Genomic DNA, 26,497 nt, shown 5'->3' on the forward strand with positions numbered 1-26,497 from the left:
CCATGCACACACTCTTTCTCTCCGGGTGCTGCACACTCACACCTGCTGAGTGAAGATTCCTTCTACTCCATCTCCCACACCATTTGTTATCCCAATTTTAAAAGCTGTTGCCATGCAGTTGGGTCTGTATAATATAGAACTGTGTTTTTAATTTGCATTTCCCTGGTGGATCATGATATCATGTTTGGAAACTTTTTAATTTTTTTTTTTTTTTGCAGTACCATTTCAAGTGTTTGCTCATTTTTCTATTCAGCTGTCTCTCTTTTTTTTTTTAAGTTAATTTTTAGGAGTTCTGAAGTGCAGCCTTTTGTCAGCCCTGGGAATTACAGATTGTATCTCCAGCACTGTGGTTCAACTTTATACTCCCCTGATGAGGTTTTTGATCAGTGAAAGTTCTTCATTTTAATCAAGTCTGTTGACTCTTTGTCATTATGGTCAGAGCTTCCTAAGCCTGTTACCATCTAGAAATTTTATTGTTTAACCTCTTGTGTTTGGGTTATGATCCACGGGTGGTTTGTTTTTGTGGGTGGTGAGAGGTAGGGGTTGAGATTCACGTGCTTTCTCTGTGTGTGTATTCAGCTTCTCCAAGGCCATTGCCTGGAAAGCCAGCCTGTGCCAGGGCACCGCGGCGGCGGCAGCAGGACTGCGCACTGTCCTGTCTGCCCCTTCCTCTCTCCCCTGCCATTTTTGCGTGGCTATAACCACTGTGCCTTATAACGAGCCCTGATTTCCAGCAATGTACGCCTGTCAACTCTTGTTTCTCATTACGAAGAGGTTGGTCATCTGCACTTCCATAATCGATCAGTTTGTCAGTAGCCATTAAAAAAAATTGATGAGATTTCATTTTGGATTGCATTGAATCTGTAGATCAGCTTGGACAGACTGGACACCTTCACCATTTTAAATCACCCAGCCATGACTCTAGGAGCTCCTTCCCTTGGTTTGGGCTTTCTTAATTTCTTTCAGTACTCTTCTGTGGTCTTCTGAGTAAATGTCTTGGACGTCTTTTGATAGTCATGCCAAAGTCCTTGTTTATGCTCTTGTATACATGTGTGTATTAACTTTCCAGAAAAGGAAGTGATTTCTGTGTGTTAATCTTGCTTCAGCAGCCTTGCTTAATTTATGAATTTTATACTTATTAGGTAAATCCATCTGGATTCTTCCATGTGCGGCTCATGTCTTGGTGACTGGAGGTGACGGTAGCAGAGCCCCTGCCCTTATTTCTGAGCTCACAGTGGGAGCTTTAGGTATTTCACTGTAAAGCAGGAAATTCACTACAGATATTTTGATGATACTCTTTATCAGATTAAGAACACTCCTTTCAATTCCCAGTTTTCTGAATTTTTAATCATGAATGGGTTATGAATTTTGTGATAATTTTTCTGCATATATTGACATAAGTAGGGGGTTTTTCTCATAAGTTCATTTAATGTGAAAATTATATAGGGAGATTTTCTGATATTAAATCTCCCTTTCATTCCTACTTGGTTGTTCTATGTACTATCCTTTTACTATGTAGCTGGGTTTAGTTTACTAATGTCTTCTTTAGGGCTTTTGTATCTACACTCATGAATTTAATCTATAACTCCCTTTCTTGTAAAATCAGGCTCTGCTCTGACGGTTATGCTGGCCCACAAGTGAATGAGCAAGTGCCGTCCTTCCTATTCTGTGGGACAGTGAAGGTTGAATAAGGCGCTGCTTCCTCTGTAGCGTTTGTGGAATCACCAGGAAAGCCATCTGGGTGGAGGACTGTCATGTGGGAAGGCTTTATTTTTAGGTTCAATTTTTTAAAAACAGACATAGGATGATTCAAATTCTCTGTTTCTCTTTATGTTAATTATAAGCTGTATTTTTCAAGGAATCTGTTCATTTCATCTATATCTCTTATATTTTCACGTGCGTAAGAGCTATACTGATACCTCCTTTTTCATTCCTGGTATTGGTCATCTTAGTTTGTAGTAATGCTTCCTAAGGCCCACATGATTTCATACTCCAGGATATCTGGCTATAGGTGAGTAACCGCACCATCATGGGTATCTGGGTCATTAAGATCTTTTTTCTACAGTTCTGTGTACTCTTGCCATCGCCTCTTAATCTCTTCTGCTTCTGTTAGCTCCTTGCTGTCCTTCGTTGTGCCCATCTTTGCATAAAGTGTTCCCTTGGTATGCCCAGTTTTCTTGAAGAGATCTCTAGTCCTTCCCATTCTATTGTTTTCCTCTATTTCTTTGCATTGCTCACTTAAGAAGGCTTTAACTCTGCATTCACTTGGGTATTTCATTCCCTTCTACCTTGCCTTTAGCTTCTCTTCTTTCAGCTGTTTGTGAGGCCTCCTCAGACAACCATTTGGCCTTCTTGCATTTCTTTTTCTTGGGGGTGGTTTTGATCACCCCCTCCTGTACAGTGTTACAAACCTCTGTCCATAGTTCTTCAGGCACTCTCTCTACCAGATCTAATCCCTTGAATCTATTCGTCACCTCCACTGTATAATCATAAGGGATTTGATTTAGGTCATACCTGAATGGCCTAGTGGTTTTCCCTACTTTCTTCAATTTAAGCCTGAATTTTGCAATAAAGAGCTCATGATCTGAGCCAGAGTCAACTCCAGGTCTTGTTTTTGCTGACTGTATAGAGCTTTTCCATCTTCAGCTGCAAAGATTATAATCAATCTGATTTTGCTATTGACAATCTGGTGATGTCCATGTGTAGAGTCGTCTCCTGGAATGTGAAGTCAAGTGAGCCATGGGAGTCAGTACTACAAACAAAGCTAGTGGAGGTCATGGAATTCCAGCTGAACTATTTAAAATCCTAAAAGATGATACTTTTAAAGTGCTGCAATCAACATGCCAGCAAATGTGGAAAATTCAGTAATGGCCATAGGACTGGAAAAGGTCAGTTTTCATTCCAATCGCAAAGAAAGGAAATGCCAAAGAATGTTCAAACTACTGCACAATTTCACTCATTTCAAATGCTAGCAAGGCAATGTTCAAAATCCTTCAAATGAGGCTTCAACAGTACGTGAACCAAGAACTTCCAGATGTATAAGCTGGATTTAGAAAAGGCAGAGGAACTAGACATCAAATTGCCCACATCTGTTGGATCATAGAAAAAGCAAGAGAATTCCAGAAAAATGTCTACTTCTGCTTCATTGACTATGATAAAGCTTTTGACTATGTGGACCACAACAAACTGTGGAAAATTCTTAAAGAGATGGGAATACCAGACCACCTTACCTGCCTCCTGAGAAACCTGTATGCAGGTCAAGAAGCAGCAGTTAGAAATGCACATGGAACAATGGGCTGGTTCAAAATTGGGAAAGGAGTACATCATGGCTGTAGATTGTCACCCTGCTTATTTAACTCATATGCAGAGTACATCATGCAAAATGCTGGAATGAATGAATCACGAGCTGGAATCAAGATTGCCAGGAGAAGTATCAGCAACCTCAGATATGCAGATGATACCACTCTAATGGTAGAAAGTGAAGAGGAACTAAAGAGCCTCTTGATGAACGTGAAAAAGGAGAGTGAAAAAGCTGGCTTAAAACTCAACATTCAAGAAATTAAGATCATGGCATCCGGTCCCATCACTTGATGACAAATAGATGGGGAAACAGTGACAGGTTTTCTTTTCTTGGACTCCAAAATCACTGTGGCCGGTGACAGCAAACCATGAAATTAAAAGATGCTTGCTGCTTGGAAGAAAAGCTATGACAAACCTAGACAGTATATTAAAAAGCAGAGACATTATTTTGCTGACAAAGGTCCGTATAGTCAAAGCTATGGTTTTTCCAGTAGTCGTATATGGATGTGAGAGTTGGACTATAAGGAAAGCTGAGCGCCAAAGAATTGATGCTTTTGAGCTGTGGTGTCAGAGAAGATTCTTGAGAGTCCCTTGGACTGCATGGAGATCAAACCAGTCAATCCTAAAGGAAATAACACTGAATATTCTTTTGAAGGACTGATGCCGAAGCTGATGCTCCAATACTTTGACCACTTGATGAGAACAGCTGACTAAACACCCTGATGCTCAGAAAGATTGAGGGCAGGAGGAGAAGAGGTGAAGAGGATGAGATGGTTGGATGGCATCATCGACTCAATGGACATGAGTTTGAGCAAACTCCAGGAGATTGTGAAGAACAGGGAAGCCTGGTGTTCTGCAGTTCATGGAGTTGCAAAGAGTCAGACACTGAACAACACTGGTCGTTGTTATTTTCCTTCTTTGTATCTTGATGAATCATACTGTATAAAGTTTTATCAGTTTTATCAGTGTTTTCCAAGAACCAGCTTTTGACTTTTTTCTCTTGTATGCTCATTTATTAACTTACTGACATGCCCTCTTATCTTCATTACTTCCTTCCTTTTGTGTTCTCTGGTTTCGATTTGGTGTTCTTTTTCTAGCTTGTTAAGTTAGATGTTCAGCCTTCCTTTGTTTAAACTGCTTTTATTTATATCTACAAATTTCCCTCTCAGATCTGCTTCATTCCCATCTTTCAAGTTTAAAGATGTGTTTTTCATTATCATTTAGTCATAGTTTTTCTAAGCTCTTCTTTTGATTATCTTTTAACTATAAAATTTTATAGTTTAATTTCCAATCTGTTATTAGTTTTCTATTCAGCTTGCTAATGATTTCTGGCTCAACTTGTGGTAATCAGAGACCATACCACATGAATTAAATCCTCTGAAATTTGTTAAGATTTGATTTGTGACTCAGAATCTGGTCTTTTTTAGTCAAAGTTTCATTTTCATTTTAAGACAGTGCAAATCCTACAGTTACTGGTTTGTGTGCTACATATATCATTTCCATCATTTATCAATCGTGTTATTTAAATATTCTAAATTTTACTGTTTCGCTTAACTACTTCCCCGGCGGCTATGGTCCGTGGAGTCACAGAGTGGCGGACACGACTGGACAGCTAACACTTTCACGTGTTCTATAGTCACTGAGAGACGTGTATTAAAATCTCCAGCTATAATTGTGGACTTAACTATATCTCCATTTATTTATTTCACTGTTTGCTTGTTAGGGGCACCCCCGTTTCATGTTTTGTCTTCCTGTAAGCTGTCCGTGTTTAGTAACGCGCCTTGCCTTAAAAATAAGTCTACATTAGTGTAGCTATGTCTGCCTTCTTTTCTTTGATATCTGCAAGATTCATCCCTATTTTACATTTGCGTGTTCTGTAAGCTCCACTTAATTGAGATTTGTTCTTTACTTCCAGTCTGTTTTTAGTCGTGCACACAGTGTCTTCCGCTCACGTTCCGACTGCTTGCTGGCAAGCTGCGGTTTCAGTCTGCCTCCATCTCTTCGCTATTGTCTCAGCTGTTCTGTGGCCCCTGCACTCTATTCGTGTTTGTTTTTAAGTTGTCAAGTGTTTTTATTATTCCAGTGTTTCCCTTTTGGATCGTTAGTCGTATATTCAGTGCTTCTTCCTCTGGTTTCCACCTCATGTTAACTAAGTGCATCCGTGTCTCACAGGCATTAACCTCCAGTTACTATTTCCATCTCTTCCAGGTAACTCAAGCCTTCCCTTCAGCCTCATGACTTCTGCGTCATTGTCATGTATTCTAATTGTGCACATATTTTAAATGCCACATGCGTGATCACTATTTTTGTTATTTTCAAACGCAGTATTTGTTTAGAATTGCCCATCTGTCTGTCTTTCCTTCCTGCATCTTCACGTTTCCATCTGGGTCAACTTCCTCCCTGAAGATCTCCTTTTAGGAGACCAGGCCTCCCAGCAATGAATTCTCATGGCTATTGATTGCCTGAAATCATCTTAATTTTGCCTTCACTTTTGAGGATATTTTTGAGAGGACCGAATTCTTTGTTGGCAGTTACACTTTTTCATCACTTTGAAGATATACATCGTTATTTCTTTTGAAAGTCAGCTTCCAGTCTCACCATAATGCTGCTGAAGGATGAGTCTTTTTCTCTGGGTCCTTTGAAGATTTTTTTCTTTGTCTTTGGTTTTTAGCACTTTTGCTGTCATGGGCTTTAGTGTGGTTTTCTGTGTAATCCTCCTTCTTGGGGTTAGTGGAATTCCTTTAATCTGTTATTATATTTTATCAGTTTCAAAAATTCTTGGCCAGCAGCTCTTCAAATATTTCCTCTACCTTATTCTCTCTCTCCTTTCTTTCTGAAACACCATTTTCACATGATAAATATTTTCAACATTTCCTGTATACTTCCTCTTATTTCTTTCTATGTTCCATTAATTCGTTTCTCTCTACCTTAGACATGGACTTCCCAGCTGGCTCAGTGGTAAAGAATCCTGTCAGTGCAGGAGACACGAGAGACACAGATTTGATGCCTGGGTTGGAAAGATCCCTTGGCGGAGGAAATGGCAACCTGCTCAGTATTCCTGCCTGGAAAATCCCATCGACAGAGGAGTGTGGCAGGCTGCAGTCCATGGGTTGCAAAGAGTCAGACACGATTAAGTGCACATGCATGCAGGACTTTAGACACAGTCTACCAATCTGTTTTCCAACTTATAATAATACTCTATTTTACTGTGTCTGATCTAATATTTAAACCCAGCTATTTAATTCTTAATTTCATGGGTTTTTTAAAATTTTCAATTTTCCATTTGATTTTTACAATTAATTCCATCCTCTAGCCAGTATCAGTTCAGTCACTCAGTTGTGTCGGACTCTTTGTGACCGCATGGGCTGCAGCACACAGGGCTTCCCTGTCCCTCACCAACTTCTGGAGCTTGCTCAAACTCATGTCCATCGAGTCGGTGATGCCATCCAGCCATCTCATCCTCTGTCATCCCCTTCTCCTCCTGCCTTCAATCTTTCCCAGCATCAGGGTCTTTTCCAGTGAGTCAGCTCTTCACATCAGGTGGCCAAAGTATTGGAGCTTCAGGTGCAGCATCAGTCCTTCCAATGAATATTCAGGACTGATTTCCTTTAGGATGGACTGGTTTGATCTTGCAGTGCAAGGGACTCTCAAGAGTCTTCTCCAGCACCACAGTTCAAAAGATCAATTCTTCGGCACTAAGTCAGAAGTAAAGGGAAATATTTATTAGCGCACCATCCTCTAATTTTCTTGGATATATTAATCAGAGACATTTTATAGTCATGTCTTAAAATACCAGTATCTGGATCTCTATCTATTCTATTTTTGTTTTTCCATTTTTAACTGCATTTGATCATTTGGTACTATTTCTGGCATATTTATTAATTGATTATTGAAGTTACATATAATTAAATCATAGAGGCTTTAGATGGTATCATACCACAGAGAGGATTTACTCTTTCTAGCAAGATGGGCAGACAAGCCTGAGCCAGGCAGGGACTGAGTCAATCTAAGGCCGCATTTTAGGCTCTCTGAAGGCTGGTTTGTCATTATTCCTAAGTCACAGCCCTTTAGGGGTTTCAGATGAAAACCTAGGAATCCTTCTACTCATCCAACAAATGAACACCTTGGGAAATGGAAAAAAAGAGAAGGAAAATCTCTTAGGTAACTGCCTGCAGAATTTGAGGCTCCCTGTGGCTTCCTTTTCTCCACTCTGTTGCCTTGAAAGCCCTTGACGTCTTTTGTCGTCCGTTCCATCTGGTGACGCTGTTACAAGCTCTGGGCCTCCGCTCTGTAATCAGCGCTGTGCCCTAAAACCTGGGTTAACCCTCAGCCAGGAGATGAGAGGAGGCTGCAGTGCCTGATGCTCCCTCCTCACCAGGGCCCTAGTCCTTTAGATCCCAGCCACCTCAGCTGCCCTCCAGAGCTCTGTAGACAACTTTTTAAATCACGGATGACATGGGAGAGAGGTCAGATAAGTTTCTCTTTGGAGCCACAGGTGGAAGTCTGCTTAGAATATATTTTTTAATATCCTTCAAATTTGTAAACTCTACTTCAACTTAAGGAGTTAATGTTTTAATGATCTTGGAAGTTCATTTGTGTGGAACAGCTTGTCTCCAAACAATAAAAAGTCAGAGTTAAATCAAATATCTAATTAAGTCTTCTCCAAAGCAGAATTTATGTGTTGTAAAATGATTATAAACAAAATGTTCTTAACATGTTTTAGAGAAGCAAATACCACATAAAGTTGTTCAAAGACAGGTCCTTTGAGGTGGTCTTGCAGGAAGTTTGCTGCAGAGACACATGGTGTTCACATCTGTGAAGTGGGGCATGCTTCTGCAGGCTCAGATGCGCCGTGGCTGTGCTGTCCACATTTATCCCAAAGCCCTGTTTCTAGGACTCTGCTCTAAGGTGCAAAGTCAGAAACAAAGGGCAATATTGATACCCAAAAATGTGTACCGTAATGCAAAGCAGAAACCATCTTAAATACACAAGGAATACTTAAATTGTTCAGTTCAGTTCAGTCGCTCAGTCGTGTCTGACTCTTTGCAACCCCATGAATTGCAGCACGCCAGGCCTCCCTGTCCATCACCAACTGCTGGAGTCTACCCAAACTCATGTCTATTGCGTCGGTGATGCCATCCAACCACCTCATCCTCTGTGGTTCCCTTCTCCTCCCACTTTCAATCTTTCCCAGCATCAGGGTCTTTTCTGAGTCAGTTCTTTGTATCAGGTGGCCAAAGGATTGGAGCTTCAACATCAGTCCTTTCAATGAACACCCAAGACTGATTTCCTTTAGGATGGACTGGTTGGATCTTCTTGCAGTCCAAGGGACTCTCAAGAGTCTTCAACATTGTTCACTTCCATAAAAAAGAAGCTTTAAGATTAAAGCCACACAGGCATCTGTCGAAGTGTTTAACTGTCCATCTCCTCCCTCTTCCCATGACTCCCATTCCCCCACCCCATCCTCCCCTTCACCCTCCTCGACCCCGCCCCCCCACACCCCTCCCTCCCTCCCTCCCCCCCACACCCCCTCCCTCCCTCCTCCCCGTCCCCATCCTTCCTCCCCTTCGCCCTCCTCACCCCCCGCCCCCCTCCCCCCCTCCCCATCCTTCCTCCCTTCGCCCTCCTCACCCCCCGCCCCCCTCCCCCCTCCCCATCCTTCCTCCCCTTCGCCCTCCTCGCCCCCCGCCCCCCCAAACCCCTCCCCATCCTTCCTCCCCTTCGCCCTCCTCGACCCCCGTCCCCCCACACCCCTCCCCCACCCCCCTCCCCCATCCTTCCTCCCCTTCGCCCTCCTCGCCCCCCGCCCCCCCAAACCCCTCCCCATCCTTCCTCCCCTTCGCCCTCCTCGACCCCCATCCCCCCACACCCCTCCCCCACACCCCTCCCCCATCCTTCCTCCCCTTCGCCCTCCTCGCCCCCCGCCCCCCAACACCCCTCCTCCCACCCCCCCACCCCCCATCCTTCCTCCCCTTCGCCCTCCTCGCCCCCCGCCCCTCCCCCACGCGCCCCCCACCTCCCCTCGGCAGGAAGCTGCACTGCACCCGGAACTACATCCACCTGAACCTGTTCTTGTCCTTCATCCTGCGGGCCGTCTCGGTGCTGGTCAAGGACGACGTGCTGTACTCCAGCTCTGGGATGCTGCACTGCCTGGACCTGCCATCCTCCTGGGTAAGGCTGTACGGGGCCGGGCCCTCTAGGCAGCCTTGTTTACTCCTGCCCGCCACCGACCTCCGTCTGTGATGAGGTCAAGAGCCGGCTTCACCGAGGCCCCGGTCAAGGTGGGGTGGGGTCCGGCCTGCGCTCAGAGCAACTCAGGGCGGCAGGTGCCGTGAGTGGGGGCACAGGCACTGCCCGCTGGGAGGTCACGGCCTGAGCGCTGATGCAGGCAAAACCAGACTTGCTCGAGGGCACCGCCGAAGGGACCAGCAGCAGCTGGGGGCTGGAAGAAAGGGACACGGGTGGGCACGTGCGACGCCGTTTTCTCCCTTGTGTCCGGGATTCTGAGCGGTGGATGCTTCCAGCTGGCAGGACGGGTACCACCTGGGGGAGCGTGGCCCTGGCACCTGCCCGGGACACAGTGCGGTGAATGGGCCGCGCAGGGATCGCCCGGACTGGGAGTTTGTGCGGTGCAGGCGGGGCATGCGGTGGACTTCGTGGGGCTTTAGGAGGAAGCTCAGTGTGGTGCATTCATGGAGTGTGCCGCGGTCCAGTGCTTCCCTCGTCCGGGTTCTTCATGTCACCCGGTCAGGTCGGCTCTTCCACGCGGAGCCAGAGCCGGCTTTCCACTGGCATCCGGCATGGATGGACCCATCTGCTGACTCCATTCCTCTGGACTGAAGAAGTCTGAATCAGGGTCTTTCTAAGACAGTAAAGCCTTTACCACACTAGAGCAGCTGCTTCCCGGCCCGCAGGTTAATATACCCTGGGGACAGTCCCTCCGCGAGGCGTGTGGACTGACTGCAACAGTAAAATCAGCAGCACGGCCCTCCACTCGGACGTCCCACCCCAGGTGGAAGGGGAGCCCTGGGCTCTTGTCCCGGGATGGAGTCTCCTCTGCACAGACGGGGGTCCCCCAGAGGCCAGGACCCGGGAGACCCAGTTCTCCTCCTGCTGAGAAATCTTCTGCTGCTTCTCTGCCTTACTCAGAACTCTGCTCCAAGGAGCCCTCCTTACTTAGCTCCTCCTTCATTAAAGGATGTAGTGACCCTGATGGACTCATGGACACCAGGCCCTTGACCTGAGCAGTATGCTGTCCTGCTGTGTAGACAGAGGACCTGGCCGGCTCCAGGCTGAGGGAGGTGGGGGTGGAGGGATGGGAACTGGGATGTCCCTGCCCCGAGTCCCACCTGCCTGGAGCGTTAGGGGCAAACTCAGAGGTCCGAAACATCTGAACAGGGGCACTCCCAGAGAGGAGGGCAGGAGGTTGGGCTGGGGGCCTGACTTTGCCGAGGGTCCTGGGCTCCACAGCCCAGGATAGAATAGAGGGGCAGAGAGGGGAGAGGGAGCAGGAGAAAGGGAAGTGAGCAGAGCCTGTCAACACACACAGGTGCACCCGTGCAGGCAGACACACAGCAGTGTGTGCTCACATATGTGCATGCAGACACACAGCCATGTGTGTGCTCAGAGATGTGCATGCAGACACACAGCCATGTGTGTGCTCACATATGTGCATGCAGACACACAGCCATGTGTGTGCTCAGAGATGTGCATGCAGACACACAGCAGTGTGTGCTCACACACGTGCATGCAGACACATAGCCATGTGTGCCCACACCCAGGCACACACACACTCTTCACATTCTTTCCCATCAAGAAAGTTTGGCTCCAACCCTGGAAGGACAGCTCTGAAGACAGGGGCTTTGAGTGGTGCTGGGGGAGCCCACGTCCTCGAGTGTGGGGCAGCTGGCACACAAGACACCAGAAACCACGAAAGTGGCCGTGGCCGTGGCCCTCACCTCTGCTGCTCGCTGAGCAGTGAGGGCTCCGGGCTTCAGGCCCGCAGAGGTGACAAAGCCTCCTTCCCCAGCCCTGCAGCCGTCACTTCCACACATTTAAGTAAGATCTCCTGTTTGCTTGCTCTTAGCACCTGTGGACGCTGTAAGTCTCCCCAGCACCGTAGGGAGTTGCTTATGTCCCCATAGGGCCCGAGAGGCAAGCGTTCCCAGGTGTGACCCCGGATTGTGCCTTGGACAGTCATGGATGTGGGTGCAGTTTCCTCGTCCTTTGCAAGGGGTTGGCCCTCAAAGAAGCCAGCTGTACTGGCTCATAAAGTGGACCTAGAGACAGAACCCGGCTTCCGTCCCTACCAAGGCCAGCCCACACACACGGGCGCCTCCCTGCTGCTCCTTGGCTTGGGTTTCATCCAAACCGTGGAAACTGGCTGCAGTCTGGAGAAAAGAAGCGACCCGAGGGCCACCCGAAGCTGACCTTCAGCAGGACCTCCTGCAGGCCCTGGGGCTCAGCGCCCTGCACGCCTGGCTGCCGTGGGTGGTAGAGGCTCCCAGACGGCACAGGACTGGCCAAGGACCCGCTGGGAACCAAGCAGGGTGCAGTCCTGGCCGCTGGCCTCTCGGCCTTCCCACGACTGAAGGTCAGCAGACAGCCCCTCACCCCAGAGCCTCTGCCCTTGGAGTGTGTTGATGGCGTATGAGCTGCAGTGAAGAAGTGCAGACATGGCATTTTAAACCTTTTACTAAGAAGAAGGAATTGGAATCATGTTAAACACACTTTGTCTTTTTTCCTCCTTCAACAGTGTATCTTGGAAACTCTGAGTCTACCAGGGTCCCAGGGTCTCTTACTTTGAATCTGGAAGGTGTGACGTAGTCTGTGCGACCATCCCGCCAGTAACAGACACACCTTGGTTTCTATTTCTGCCACCACTCGGTCAGGGGGGACTGGAGAGAGGCTGGAGGCAGTGAAGGGCACATGTATTTAAGTTGTAACAAGCAGAGCTGGTCGCCGTGGGCGCCCGGTGTGCAGGATGCCCCTGCCCCGGCCAGCAGGGCTCACCGTGGGCCCCTCCACCCTCGGGCGTGGGCTCCTTCTCCCCGACACCAGGCCGGCCTCTGTCAGTGTTCCAGCGAGGGGCGCCAGTCCCGGGGTCTCATCGATGGGGGGCTCCTTCTCCCCGACACCCAGGCCGGCCTCTGTCAGTGTTCCAGCGAGGGGCGCCAGTCCCGGGGTCTCATCGATGGGTTTTAGCGTGCCTCTTTCCACTTACCGGGCCCAGCCCTGCTGTCCTCCACATGCCGGGCCCCCGCCCCACACTCGGCATTGGTAAAGCTTAACCGCCTTAGAAAGAAACAGAGCGAGAGAAACCTAGTGCCAGGCACCGGCAGCGAGCGGCCTGGAGATGTGCAGCCGCGCCTGCCTGAAGGGCTGCCAGGCGTTTCTTGCCCGCCCACCAAGTGCACGTGGGCGGGTCTATCCGCACGTCTCAGTGTATCCAGCCCATCCGTCCACAAGTATGTATCTGGGCTGCAGGCTGTAAAGATACAGAATACTAAACGTGCTGGGGGTTGTTTTCGGTGCATTTATATAAGCTTAGTGACCTAAAGCCTAAATTTCCCCTTTCTAAACACCTGAGGAAATATTTTGTTTGGTGGTTTCTCTTGTTTTTTCCTTTACTTCTTGTCTCTTGTTAAGAGTACACAGTGAAGCTCTCCTGGGCTGCTGTGGGGAGCCCGTCCCCCGGGAGGGGCTGGGAGGCCTGCTCAGCAGCCTCCCGAGTGACCCTGTGGAACTGCTCGGGTGTTGGGACCTCAGTGACCACAAGGGACGCGTTTTCTTTCCTGAAGTGCATTTGCTTTACCACGGTTAGGTTGGGTTTTATATGCAATCCTTGTATCTAAGTTTCTGTAGCACACCTTATAGGTATGGTTTTTTTTAATTAAATATTCAAAATAAACTTTTTTTGACCCACTTAAAAAAAAAAAAAAAAAGAGTACACAGTGAGGAGGGAGAGAGGAGGGAAGTGGGAGTGAGCGGAGGGTTAGTGGGGACGAGGCGGCAGGGGGAGGGGGGCCGGGCCCCACGCGTCACCCAGGGTGACCGTCCCCTCGGGCGTGGTGTGCGTCTGCCCGGCCCGTGTCGCCCTCCGCAGGTTGCAGGCCTCGCCGGACGCGCACACGCACACTCTCGCGCCTCCGGGAGGCACCTCCGCGCTCCTTGCACAGCAGGGCCCGGAGCCGGGCCTGTGGTGGCGCGCGCTCACGCGGCCCCTCCCCGTGCAGGTGGGCTGCAAGCTGAGCCTGGTCTTCTTCCAGTACTGCATCATGGCCAACTTCTACTGGCTGCTGGTGGAGGGGCTCTACCTCCACACCCTGCTCGCGGTCATCTTCGCCCCTGGCCGGCGCTTCCGGGCCTACCTCCTGATCGGATGGGGTGAGGACTCCCCCTGCCTGCCAGGTGCCCCTGGCTCGGACCTACCCACAGAGACGCTCTCCGCTCAGAAAAACCCTGGGCTGCCCCGGAAGAAGGGAGTCAACACCTTAATGTTTTGGGAGCCAGAAAATGAAAGTGAAAGTTGCTCAGTCGTGTCGGACTCATTGCAACCCCATGGACTACACAGTCCATGGAATTCTAAGTATTCTTACTGGAGTGGGTAGCCTTTCCCTTCTCCAGGGTATCTTCCCGACCCAGGAATTGAACCCAGGTATCCCACATTGCAGGAGGATTCTTTACCAGCTGAGCTACCAGGGAAGCCCTAGAACCTGGTTTAAAACCACTGTGACTCTCATTCCTGGGGTGAACCCCAACCGAGGCGGGGGGTTGGGGGAGAACCAGAAAGAAGGAGCCTGGGAGAAGGAGCAGGGAGACCGTCCCCAGCGAGGTTCCCCTAACGCGCTCATCAGTGGGGCTCTGCCTAAGCTGGAATCGGAAAGGGGTGAAGCTGCGGGCCCCACCTTCGCAGTGAGGGGCGCCCCTTCAGGTCTCTGCCAAGTCGGGACACAGCCTCTCCAGCACGTTGGTACCAACATCCAGAAACACATGCGTTTCAGGCCTGTGAAGCCTTCAAACTCGTATTTAATTATCTTCACTGCTTAGTAAGGCATGAGGGTAAGCCTGTGTGTATTTATGAAGCTGCTGCCGCCACCACCAAGTCACTTCAATCATGTCCCACTCTGTGCAACCCTGTAGACAGCAGCCCACCAGGCTCCTCTGTCCATGGGATTTTCCAGGCAAGAGTACTGGAGTGGGGTGCCATTGCCTTCTCCATATTTATGAAGAGTTTCCATTAATCTGTCCGTCAGAAAGCCCTTGTCCCTGCTGGCAGGGGGCTCACGAAGGCTCCCGTGTGCGTCCCCATCGGGCTGGTCCAGGTGGCCAGTGCCGGGCCGGGGTGACCGGGTGTCTCTCTGCAGGCATCCCCACTGTCTGCACGGGTGCGTGGACTGTGGCTCGGCTCTTGCTGGAGGACACGGGGTGAGTGCTGTGCCTGTGGCTGAGGGGGAGCGCTGCTGACAGAGGGCCTGGGGAGCCGGAGGGCAGCTTTGTGTCTAGGCAGAAGGCAGCCTCTGGACACTCAGGGGGGCGACTCAGGGTGGGGACCTCGGACAGGTGCCACGGAGCAGGTGGAGCTGAATGGGGGCTGGCCGTGGAGCGGGGCCTGGGGTCCGCCAGGCAGAGACAGAGCTACGTCTCAGGGAGACTGGTGTGGCCCGGAGCCAAGTGGGAGCCCAGCAGGAGGGCATCCGGGCTCAGCCCTCTGAGGCCCTGCGGCTGGGCCAGGCCCAGAGGCTTCTGCTGTGTGCACGGTGGGGCAGGCCGTGCCTAGCCTGAGGCACCCCAGCTCCCACCGTGGAGCGCAGCAGCTGCTGTGCCTCATGCGGGCCCGGGTCCACCTGCCGCCCCCTCCCAGCCGCCCCCTGCCAGTAACAAACACCCCAAGCTTGGCGCTCACACAGGTCCAGTTTATTGGTGTGCTTCTGTCCCTGGCTCTTTGGGCAGCTCTCCAGCTCAGTCTTGCTCACGCACTGCCGTGGGCCTCTACCTGCAGGGGAGGCCGGGGCTGCAGGTCTAGACAGGCCACACTGAGTTCCAGGACTCCACACCCTCCTGTCGGAACCAGCCAGGCTCCAGAACAAGGGTGGGTCTGTTCTGCTGGGAGGGGTGTGAGTTAACAGGCAATCGGGGGGGGCGTTGTACAAGCCTGCTGTCCCAGCTTCCTCCCGGAGACAGGGCGTGGCGGTCAGGAGGGACCACCCAACAAACCTGTGAGTCAGGGGTTCATCGTGGCGGGGGTGGGGGTGCCGGCTGGTTTGGCAAGCCCCTCGGAAGGGGTGCAGCCACAGGCCTGTGTTATCCTCCTATGCTTCGTTTGTAGATGGAATCCGTGATAATGTGATTTTCCTTCTCTTTCTTCAATAGTTGCTGGGATACCAATGACCACAGTGTTCCTTGGTGGGTTATACGAACACCAATTTTAATTTCTATTATAGTAAGTGACTTCTGTGTGGAAACCTGAGTTACCACCAGGCTGCACTTGGGCAGAGAGCCCTGTGGTGAATACAGACGGCCCCGTTCCACTCAGCCTCTCGAGACAAGAATCCCAGGCTGAGCTCTACCACGGGTGGCTCGGCCCACCATCAGGAGGAAGGGGAGGGCAAGAGGGAGATGCACCTTTGGAGGGGGGCACAGTCAGCTCCCCAAAGTGTGCAGCCTTGGATCTGAACTGGATTTCCATCTGTGGAATGCACGTCTTAATGTTCTCAACTAAACTGCTGCAGCCTGGGGTCAACACATAGGTGACGCCACAGACAGACTGCCCTGCTCTGACTTGGGGGGCGGGCAGGGGGAGCAGACCTGACTGGGCAGGGCACTGGCGCTCCTGAGCCAGTGGGGCCCTGGGCGGGGCTGAGCTGCAGACATCCTGGCCTCGCCGCCTCCCTTGCAGGGGGACTTCACACCCTGAAATGTCATCTCTTTTTGTGCAGGTCAATTTCATCCTTTTTGTTAGCATTATACGAATTTTACTGCAGAAGTTGACGTCCCCAGATGTCGGTGGCAACGACCAGTCACAGTACAAGTGAGTATGTGTTTTGAGCCAGCTCCGAACCACCCTCAGCAGCCGCACGCGGCCTGACAACTTGGAGTACGTGTGTGCAGAGCAGAGAAACTGGGGCCTGGGGACCCACACATGACCCCACGTCGTCTCCTTTAGCCACAGGAGTGTGCCCTGGGCCAATTTACAGGGACCCCTAGACTTGGAGTGACCTGTCCAAGGGCAGCGTCGCCAAGGCCATTGTTCAGGCTGGGTGCTTCCCTTGCCGCCAGTGTGCACAGCCTCTGGAGAGCTGGGTATCCAAGTGTCTGTCCACTCTCCTCTTTTGTACCCTGACCTTTCTCCTTGGCCACACGTCTTTGCATTTTATATTTGGTTCTGTCTTCCCTGTCTGACCACAGGGTCCAGGTAACACCTCATGTGGGCCTTGTACTTAATAACGACTCAGATTATCTTCACGACCAAGATAATCACGATGGTGTGATCATTGACCTAGAGCCAGACATCCTGGAATGGGAAGTCAAGTGGGCCTTAGAAAGCATCACTACAAACAAAGCTAGTGGAGGTGATGGAATTCCAGTTGAGCTATTCCAAATCCTGTGAAAGTGCTGTGAAAGTGCTGCACTCAATATGCCAGCAAATTTGGAAAACTCAGCAGTGGCCACAGGACTGGAAAAGGTCAGTTTTCATTCCAATCCCAAAGAAAAGCAATGCCAAAGAATGCTCAAACTACCACACAATTGCACTCATCTCACATGCTAGTAAAGTAATGCTCAAAATTCTCCAAGCCAGGCTTCAGTGATACGTGAACCGTGAACTTCCTAATGTTCAAGCTGGTTTTAGAAAAGGCAGAGGAACCAGAGATCAAATTGCCAACATCTGCTGGATCATCGAAAAAGCAAGAGAGTTCCAGAAAAACATCTATTTCTGCTTTATTGACTATGCCAAAGCCTTTGACTGTGTGGATCACAATAAACTGTGGAAAATTCTGAGAGATGGGAATACCAGACCACCTGACCTGCCTCTTGAGAAACCTATATGCAGGTCAGGAAGCAACAGTTAGAACTGGACATGGAACAACAGACTGGTTCCAAATAGGAAAAGGAGTACGTCAAGGCTGTATATTGTCACCCTGTTTATTTAGCTTCTGTGCAGAGTACATCATGAGAAAGGCTGGTCTGGAAGAAGCACAAGCTGGAATCAAGATTTCCGGGAGAACTATCAATAACCTCAGATATGCAGATGACACCACCCTTATGGCAGAAAGTGAAGAGGAACTAAAAAGCCTCTTGATGAAAGTGAAAGTGTAGAATGAAAAAGTTGGCTTACAGCTCAACATTCAGAAAACGAAGACCATGGCATCTGGTCCCATCACTTCATGGGAAATAGGTGGGGAAACAGTGGGAACACTGTCAGACTTTATTTTGGGGGGCTCCAAAATCACTGCAGATGGTGACTGCAGCCATGAAATTAAAAGATGCTTACTCCTTGGAAGAAAAGTTATGACCAACCTAGACATCATACTGAAAAGCAGAGACATCACTTTGCTAACAAAGGTCTGTCTAGTCAAGGCTATGATTTTTCCAGTGGTCATGTATGGATGTGAGAGTTGGACTGTGAAGAAAGCTGAGTGCTGAAGAATTGATGCTTTTGAGCTGTGGTGTTGGAGAAGACTCTTGAGAATCCCTTGGACTGCAAGGAGATCCAACCAGGCCATCCTAAAGGAGATCAGTCCTGGGTGTTCATTGAAAAGACTGATGCTAAAGCTGAAACTCCAGTACTTTGGCCACCTCATGTGAAGAGTTGACTCATTGGAAAAGACTCTGATGCTGGGAGGGATTGGGGGCAGGAGGAGAAGGGGAGGCCAGAGGATGAGATGGCTGGATGGCATCACCGACTCGATGGATGTTAGTCTGAGTGAACTCCGGGCGTTGGTGATGGACAGGGAAGCCTGGCGTGCTGTGATTCATGGGGTCGCAAAGAGTCAGACACGACTGAGTGACTGAACTGAACTGGTGTTTGTTGCCTGAATGGTAACAGAAAGGTGGATATCATCTCCCTCATTAGAAAGAGAGCAGAGTTTAAGTAATCACCCACCCTCATCCAGCTAATTAACAAGGACTGAGAACTCTGTAAAGGAACTGGAAGACTCTGTAAATCTATCAAGAATTTATAAAGAAAAATAAAGTCTGCGACTCGAGTGTAACTAAAACTAGTCCAGTGTGGAGGGGCTGGTGCAGCTGGTCCAGCCTTGGGTTCAGGCAAATGGGGGCAGGAATTGCAGACCCTGAAGATGCGGATAATAGAATCTACTCTTTTTCCAGAATAACAAAAAAGGCAGAGCACATCTGTGATGCTCGCCTGGCTGTATTTTGGTGTGTTTTCTGTCTCCATCTCATAACAGAAGTGGCAGATCCCCAGGCACAGGAGTCCCACCTCTAAGCCCCCTTTCTAGAGACCAGCAGAGTCTCAACTGCAGGAGTCCAGGCAGGTCTCTCTGACATCTGCCTAATGGGCTGGTCCCTGCAGAACCTCAGCCTCACTTGCCGGGTGGACACCGGCCGCGGTGCTGAAGCCCGCGAGACTGCCGTGTGCTATGGTCAGACGGTCAGGCCTGTACATGCTGGTGGGGGGTCCTGAGGCCTCCTCGCCCAGTGAGGCCCTGGTCACGCGTGCAGCTGGGGCAGAGCTTGTGCAGATCACCCAATACAAGGAAACCCCTTGTGAACTCTGTAGGTGTCTCAAAACACGTCAGCAAAGTGGTGACTTCTTTCTGAGTATTCGGTTCAGTTCAATTCAGTCGCTCAGTTGTGTCTGACTGACTGTGACCCCATGGACTGCAGCACGCCAGGCTGCCTGTCCTTCACTATCTCCTGGAGTTTTCTCAAACTCATGTCCATTGAGTTGGTGATGCCATCCAACCATCTCATCCTCTGTCATCCCCTTCTCCTCCCGCTTTCAATCTCTCCCAGCATCAGGGTCTTGCCAAGTACTGGGTGGTGCCAACCCAGCAGAGCAGGTGGGGAGGAGCCGGAGGCACCCCTCCCTTGGTTCCCTCCACGTTGCCAGGATGAGGCTGGTCATCCGGGTGGTGGCTGGTTGCTGGGGTCATGAGGGGGCCCAGCCCCTGCCTGCCTGCCTGCCCGTCCTCCCGGTGACCCCAGGGCTCCTGACCCTCAGACCGTGGTGGGGTCACTGCATCAGATACAGCCACGGGGACTCCCCCGGGAAGAGGCCAGGTCACCCGAAGAGACCTGACGTAACTGGATGGGGTGCAGTTTGGATTCCAAGTCTGAAGAGCCCCCCCGATGACTCTTGTGTGCAGCTGTGAGAGTTCCTGGCTCACAGCAGTTTCTCCGAGGGGGTTCCGCTCAGCAGCTGCAGCACCTCTGTGCACTTGAAGAAGGACTCAGCACTGAGACCCGGACGCTGAGTCGGAGGAGGCCCACTTCAGCATGGCCTCGGGTGGTGCCGGGGCCGGTGCTGGGGCCTGGGAAATGCTGACTTAGCGGAAATGACCTGTACCTGGTTGGGGCGTGGGACAGGCTTGGGGGCAGGTAGGACTGAGTTCAGCTGTCTTGCTTTCAACACCACTGCAGTGAGAAGAAAGTCTGCTCTTTGGTTAAGAGGGTAAGAGCTCCCCGGCAGGGAAGTGAAATAGGGTCCAAGCTCTCCCACTCCTCAGATGTCTGGGCCCCACAGCAGGGTCGCCCGCAGGACCTGTCCATGGCCGTCAGGGGGACACGGTCTCACTTGTGCCCAGGGGCAGCCTTGCAGCATCTGCTCTTTGGATCTGAAACTAAAACTCGCCCCATCCTCTGGATGCTGGGGATGCTTGCCCCGTCTCTGCTTCTAAACGAGGGACACACAGGGCTGTCTGACCTGCTCAGACCAGTGCCGCCCTTTCCGATTGGCCAAGATTCCCGAGAGGGCTTTACTGCTCTGTGGGGCAGAGTGGTGCTTGCCCCTGCTTTTGCACACTCTCCTGGGATGGGCAGAGGTGTGGCTGCGTAGGGAGGCCCTCGGTTGCCCAGAGCATGACCACTCTCTCCGCTGCAGGAGGCTGGCCAAGTCCACCCTGCTGCTCATCCCGCTGTTTGGAGTCCACTACATGGTGTTCGCTGTCTTTCCCATCCGCATCTCCTCCAAGTACCAGATTCTGTTCGAGTTGTGCCTAGGATCCTTTCAGGTGCGGTGGGCGGGGCCACGAGTCCCGGGGGTTGGGGTGGCGGGGGGTGGACCGGTGGCCTCTGACCAGTACCTTCTCCCTTTCAGGGCCTGGTGGTGGCGGTTCTCTACTGCTTCCTCAACAGCGAGGTGAGTCCTTTGGCCTCCCAGGGAAGCATAGGCTCCCGGCTCGTGGGGGATTCCTTAAAACACCCCTAAAGGACCTGCTTCCCTGGGGGCTCAGACAGTAAAGAATCCACCTGCAACGCGGGAGCCCCGGGTTCAATCCCTGGGTTAGGAAGCTCCCCTGGAGAAGGACATGGCAACCCACTCCAGTATTCTTGCCTGGAAAATCCATGGACGGAGGAGCCTGGTGAGCTACAGTCCATGGGGTCACAAAAGAGTTGGACACAACTGACCGACTTCACTTGAAAAGATCTGGAGCGGGCCCACCTTCTGGGGGTCACCCTGCCGGGGTCAATGCCACTGCCAGTGCCCATAGCTCTCCGCTCAGCCCTCCCGTGCGTCTCAGCTGCCTCCGGCTCCGGGTCAGAGCACTCTTCTCTGGCACTCCCCGAGTCCCTGTCCCCTCCTGGTTCCCAAGCCCGCCTGACTCCGTCCACGGACATCACAGCTTCCACACCCAGAAGCGGGCCACAGGGGGAGATTTGCTCCGGGGCTGCAGGCCCCCGGCTCCCGCCCGCTGAGCCCGTGCGGCCGTGCCCCGCTCCAGGTGCAGAGCGAGCTGAGACGCACGTGGCGCGGCCTGTGGCCCAGCCGGCCCTCCGCCCGGGACTACCGGCTGCACAGCTCGTCCATCTCCAGGACCGGCTCCGACGGCGCCCTGCAGGGCCCCCGCGGCTCCCGGGCCCCGTCCCTGCTGCAGACGGAGACCTCGGTCATCTAAGGGTGCCTCAGTGGGGGCCCGAGCGGACTCGGCGCTGGCCCCCGGAGCCGGGCCTAGCTGAGCCCCCGGGGGACTGGGGGACCTCAAAACACCCGGGACTTAAAGCTCACGATTGTCAAACGCCAGCAGCCGGGCACTTTGTACTTCACACGTTTGGCAGACAGGCCCATTTCCAAAGAGAATAACAAAGACCACAGTGGTGGAACCCAGGACTTGGGTCCAGCGACTGTGGAAGAAGGAAGGGGTTTCTGATCTCAGCGCCAGTTCTCGGGGGGCGCAGGCCTGAGCTGGGGCGCTGGCCCTCAGGGACGTGGTTACCCCGTCTCTGCATGACCTCCACCGCTGGTCTCCCACCCCTAGTCACAGGGGCGGTCCACCCCGCTGGGTGCGGGACACGTGGGCCTCCACCCACTCCGAGGCTTCCAGGGAGCCTCCTGCAAGCCCAGCTGGGCCCCTTGCCTCGCACCCCTGGGTGCCCCGCGGCCCCGCCCTGCTCACGCCACATCGGGACTCTCGCCTCTCTGCTGCTGCGCTCAGTTCTCCAGCCGCTCTGTGACATCAGGCCCCCCTTACCAACAAGACCATGGAGCCTTTGTCTTGGGGCATCACAGACAGACCTGAGCGTGGGTGCCTGTCGTCAGGATGGCCGGCGCTGGGCAGCGGGGCCGGGGCACAGGGCTGGGCTGAGGAGTAGGCTGGACAGCCTGGGCAAGACTGGGAGGCTTGTCACCCAGCAGAGGCCCCCTGGGGGTGTGCCCGGCCCCCGGTGAGAGGAGCCTGGCCCAGAGCCTGGGGCAGCCGCGGGGGGCCCGGCAGCAGAGTCCCAGCTCAGACAGCGAGCAAGCCTCTCAGGGCCGCCGTATGGCAGGGGTGCTGGATGAGCACCCGGGGGTCTGTCAGCTGCCGGAGCCAAGGCCACGAGCCTAGGACTGGTGGTCCGGCCCAATGGGAGCAGGGGGGAGACTGCCTGTCACTCCCCGTTAGCAGGACAGAGGTGACCAAAGCGCCCAACGTGTCATTGCAAAGTGCTGTAAACGTGTGCCTGGAGTGTGCCCCAGCCGCCGTGCGTGGCCGCTTGAATAAAACCCATTTCGTGTCTGTTGCTGGCTGACTCTGATAGCATCAACATCCTGAGGACGTTCGGAGGAAGCCTTCCCGCCTGTGAAGAGGAGCTCCGGCGGAGGGTGGGCCGGTGGGGGCGGGCGGGCGGCAGCTCAGGCCTCTGGACGCCATCGCCTCCCGGGCACTGGCACCAGTCGGGACTGCTCCTTACAGGCCTGGTCCATGCAGGGGCTCCCGGCACCCCTGGACGTGGGGAGGGGGCTGCCGCTCCCAAGACACACACCCCCGCTCCATGGAACCTGGGGACCTGCTCACCAGGGCAGGGCTGAGCACACACGTGCTCTCGTGTGTGTGCGTGTGTGCGTGCCTTCTGCGAGCAAACTCCTAACTGTGGCATTTGTGCCACAGATAGACAAAATCTATTTCTAATAAACCCCATGCTCAGTCAAACCGCCTCATTCCAAGGGGAATATCGCACAGTGCCAAAGCATCGCACCTGCGATCTCCAGAGGCAGAGCTAGAGAAGACAGAAACGAGCGGAGACCCGCCTCTGGTGGTTTCTAAGAGCCCCAGGCTCCAGGTGACAGGACTCTGTCAGATGTCTGCTGGTGGAAGGACCTTCGTGAGGACTCGCATCAGGTCTGTCCCAGACTTGGGGAACTGAAGTGAACGCACACCGTGGGGGCGGGTGTGTGCCCAGGGGCCACTTTGCAGAAGACGCCACCTCTATAGACGGAAACAGCCAGCGCCTTCCTTTCGTATCACGAACGGCAGTTTTTTCCGGTGGTGCCATTTTCAGACTAGAGAAGCTATTCAGAGGAGCTACCAAAGCTCAAACATCAGAGGCAGATATTAGCTAAAAAGTGAAAAAGCTGTGAATTCCATCCGCCATCTGCCTCTCACCACTCGGGAACTCAATATTACCATCATGAGTGCGTGGTGTTTTCCCGACATTTTCTTCTGGGCCCATGCAAACTTCTCTCCCTCTCTCACACTCTTTCTTCTCTTCCTCGTGGAGAGTACGTTATATTGTACAGACATTTCTGCAACTTGCCTTTCCATTGGGTCAGACGTGTGTGGATCTTGCCTGTCTAGATGTGTGCGGACTCACCCCTAACAGCTGCGTGAGTCTCCGTTGCACACACGCCAGGTTTATTCCACCCCGCCCCACCCCGCTCATGAGCGTCTGAGCGCTTCTGCGTCTGCGCGCTTCTGCGTCTGCGCCAGCACTCCCGCACACCCGGCCCGGAAATCGGGGGCCCTGCGCATGCGCTGGGCTCCCGGCAGGCGTGGCCCAGGAAGAGGTGGGAGCAGTACCGCTCTGGCCGAGCTGTGGTTGACGCATCGGTGGGCTTCCCTTCTCTCTTCACTCCAATCTGCCTGTCCTCAGTCTTGAGGACGGTGAGCATCTCTTCTTTACGGAAAGCTTTTCCTTTGGTCCTGAGCCTCAGCCCGACCCACTGATGCAGGCGTCAGGGAGCCAGCCGCTGCTCCAGGTGGCCGGCCTACCTGACTCAGGCCCTGCTGAAAGTTTACAGATTAATGCGTTTATTCTTGGAAACGGGGGCGAGACTCAGCATAGACTGTGGACGATGTGCGTCTGTCACCTGTTTGCATCACTGGCCACGAGCCCTCCAAGAAGCGCACTCAGCTTGTGTACATCAACAAAGGATTTAGGGCATCTTTTATACAGAAGCATGCTCTTTGGAAGATGGAAGGACAAGAGCCTGTCACTTCCTCTCCTCTCTAAAGCTTTAATGAGGACAGGGGAGTGGGCAGAGGTGGCCGGAGGTCCCCTTGCTCCTGACAGCAGTCCCACCTCCCGGGGCGTCCTGACTGGAGCCCAGGACAACAGGCCTCAGTGCCAACACTGACCCAGAGCTGTCACTGGCATCGTTGTTAAGGGTGCTTATATTCAACCACTGGCACCGCACCACAGGGGATGCAAACTATTGGAATATGATCACAAAAAAAGGAGGCTGAGCAGTTCCAGTCTCTCCTTGGGAGATTTCAGTTCAGTTTAGTTCAGTGGCTCAGTCGTGTCTGATTCTTCGCGACCCCATGAATTGCAGCACGCCAGGCTTCCCTGTCCATCACCAACTCCCAGAGTTCACTCAAACTCATGTCCATCGAGTCGGTGATGCCATCCAGCCATCTCATCCTCTGGCCTCCCCTTCTCCTCCTGCCCCCAATCCCTCGCATCATCAACGTCTTTTCCAATGAGTCAACTCTTCACATGAGGTGGCCAAAATATTGAAGTTTCAGCTTTAGCATCAGTCCTTCCAATGAACACCCAGGACTGATCTCCTTCAGAATGGACTGGTTGGATCTCCCTGCAGTCCAAAGGACTCTCAAGAGTCTTCTCCAACACCACAGTTCAAAAGCATCAATTCTTCAGCTCTCAGCTTTCTTCAGAGTCCAACTCTCACATCCATACATGACCATTGGAAAAACCATAGCCTTGACTAGACGAACCTTTGTTGGCAAAGTAATGTCTCTGCTTTTGAATATGCTATCTAGGTTGGTCATAACTTTTCTTCCAAAGAGTAAGCATCTTTTAATTTCATGGCTGCAGTCACCATCTGCTGCCGGGGTCCAGCCCCAGCTGATCCAGGGTATTCGAAGGAGAGACGGCATAGGCGAGGATCAGGATACAATAGCTTCAATTAGATATTAATTAAAGATATAAAGAGTAATAGAATAAAGATAGCTCAGTAGGAAAATTCAGTGGAGAAAAGAGGCTGAGTAGCTTGGTTTACGCGGGAGACCAATAAAACTTCAAGACAAGAAGTTTGCACCACTTACGTAGGCCGCAGGCATCCTTCCGTTCTCCTGAAGGAGAGGAGACACTGAGGCCTCCCCGGTCGGATCTTAGAAGCCCAGGCATAATTAGTAAGCATGGCGGGTTCCGCGCTCCAGATGGAGACTCAACCAGAGTGAGAGAGAGAGCGACATGGGGAGACCAGTATTTCGAGAAACTGATCCCGATTCTTTATTTTCCATGGTCTACTTTTATACACTGAGGTGTTATGCAAAAGTCACGCGGGGTCAGCAGTCCTGACTTTTATCAAAGTCAGGTGCTTCATACAAATGTATACAGAGGTCTTAGGGGTGTTACATCATCTTCTGGCCAGGGGGCCTGCTGACAATTTACGACCCTCTCCTTGTGACAGCGGTCAGTCAACCAGGATACTTATTTCTCCAGGGGTGATTATTCTTAAAACAGACACCACCCAAATAAAGTTACATTCCTATAGGGTGACATAGGGTGACGGTGTAGTGGGTTTTAGTTAAGGAAAGAATTTACTTAGCCTAAGGTCTAACATGATTAATATCAAAGGTTAATACTTATTTCTTCTATATATTCATTAATGTGTGTAAGGGCAGGGGATGTGGAGACGTAGCAACAAACATTGGCTCAACAAATGAAAAACCCTTCACCAACACAATTTCTAATCAGCCCACTATACTTATAGTTTTCTAACTTCTCTAAAGAACCTGTTTTTAGAGGGTTTCATCTCGTGCCTCTCATGGTTGGGAGGCTGTGAGCAATCACATGTGGCCGGATGAGCCTGTCAGGCAGGCTAGAGAACCTTCAGAGGAGTTTGTAGGTTAAAACATTCTTATCACGCCCAGGAATTATTATTAACTGGAGCTCTAGGTTAACTCCTTCTCCAAAAGAGGTGGTGGGGGACAGCCCCCTGTAAAGTCAGAGGTGTAGGTGAGAGCACAAAGTAGTAAAGTAGGCAGGCTCTGGTTATGGGGGTAGATGCTCGAGGAGTTCCAGGGGGACTCCTGAGGCTCGATCCCGCCTTTGCGTATGTCGAGCCTCCTTCCTCATGACCTTTGTCACGAGTGGAGTACCTCACTCTGGCCCCAAACAATCTGCAGTGATTTTGGAGCCCCCAAAAATAGTCTGACACTGTTTCCACTGTTTCCCCATCTATTTCCCATGAAGTGATGGGACCAGATGCCATGATCTTCGTTTTCTGAATGTTGAGCTGTAAGCCAACTTTTTCACTCTCCACTTTCACTTTCATCAAGAGGCTTTTGAG

At 51.8% G+C, this 26,497-nt stretch overlaps 1 protein-coding gene across 2 annotated transcripts in view; it reads left to right on the plus strand.

The window, feature by feature from the left end:
• Positions 1-22,483, plus strand: part of VIPR2 (vasoactive intestinal peptide receptor 2) — a 69,866-nt gene extending 47,383 nt beyond the window's left edge. The window contains exons 6-13 of one of the 2 annotated variants that reach the window (XM_027538447.1): positions 9,330-9,471; positions 13,536-13,686; positions 14,667-14,727; positions 15,673-15,742; positions 16,239-16,330; positions 20,366-20,495; positions 20,582-20,623; positions 21,207-22,483. In XM_027538447.1, coding sequence (XP_027394248.1) covers positions 9,330-9,471; positions 13,536-13,686; positions 14,667-14,727; positions 15,673-15,742; positions 16,239-16,330; positions 20,366-20,495; positions 20,582-20,623; positions 21,207-21,380 — 862 coding nt within the window. In that variant the 3' untranslated portion in view covers positions 21,381-22,483. The remainder of the gene's footprint in view (positions 1-9,329; positions 9,472-13,535; positions 13,687-14,666; positions 14,728-15,672; positions 15,743-16,238; positions 16,331-20,365; positions 20,496-20,581; positions 20,624-21,206) is intronic. The other variant, XM_027538448.1, reaches the window with a different exon arrangement.
• Positions 22,484-26,497: the final 4,014 nt, after the last annotated feature.

This window comes from Bos indicus x Bos taurus, chromosome 4 (genome assembly GCF_003369695.1).
Source record: "Bos indicus x Bos taurus breed Angus x Brahman F1 hybrid chromosome 4, Bos_hybrid_MaternalHap_v2.0, whole genome shotgun sequence".
In the NCBI taxonomy this organism is placed as follows: domain Eukaryota; kingdom Metazoa; phylum Chordata; class Mammalia; order Artiodactyla; family Bovidae; genus Bos; species Bos indicus x Bos taurus.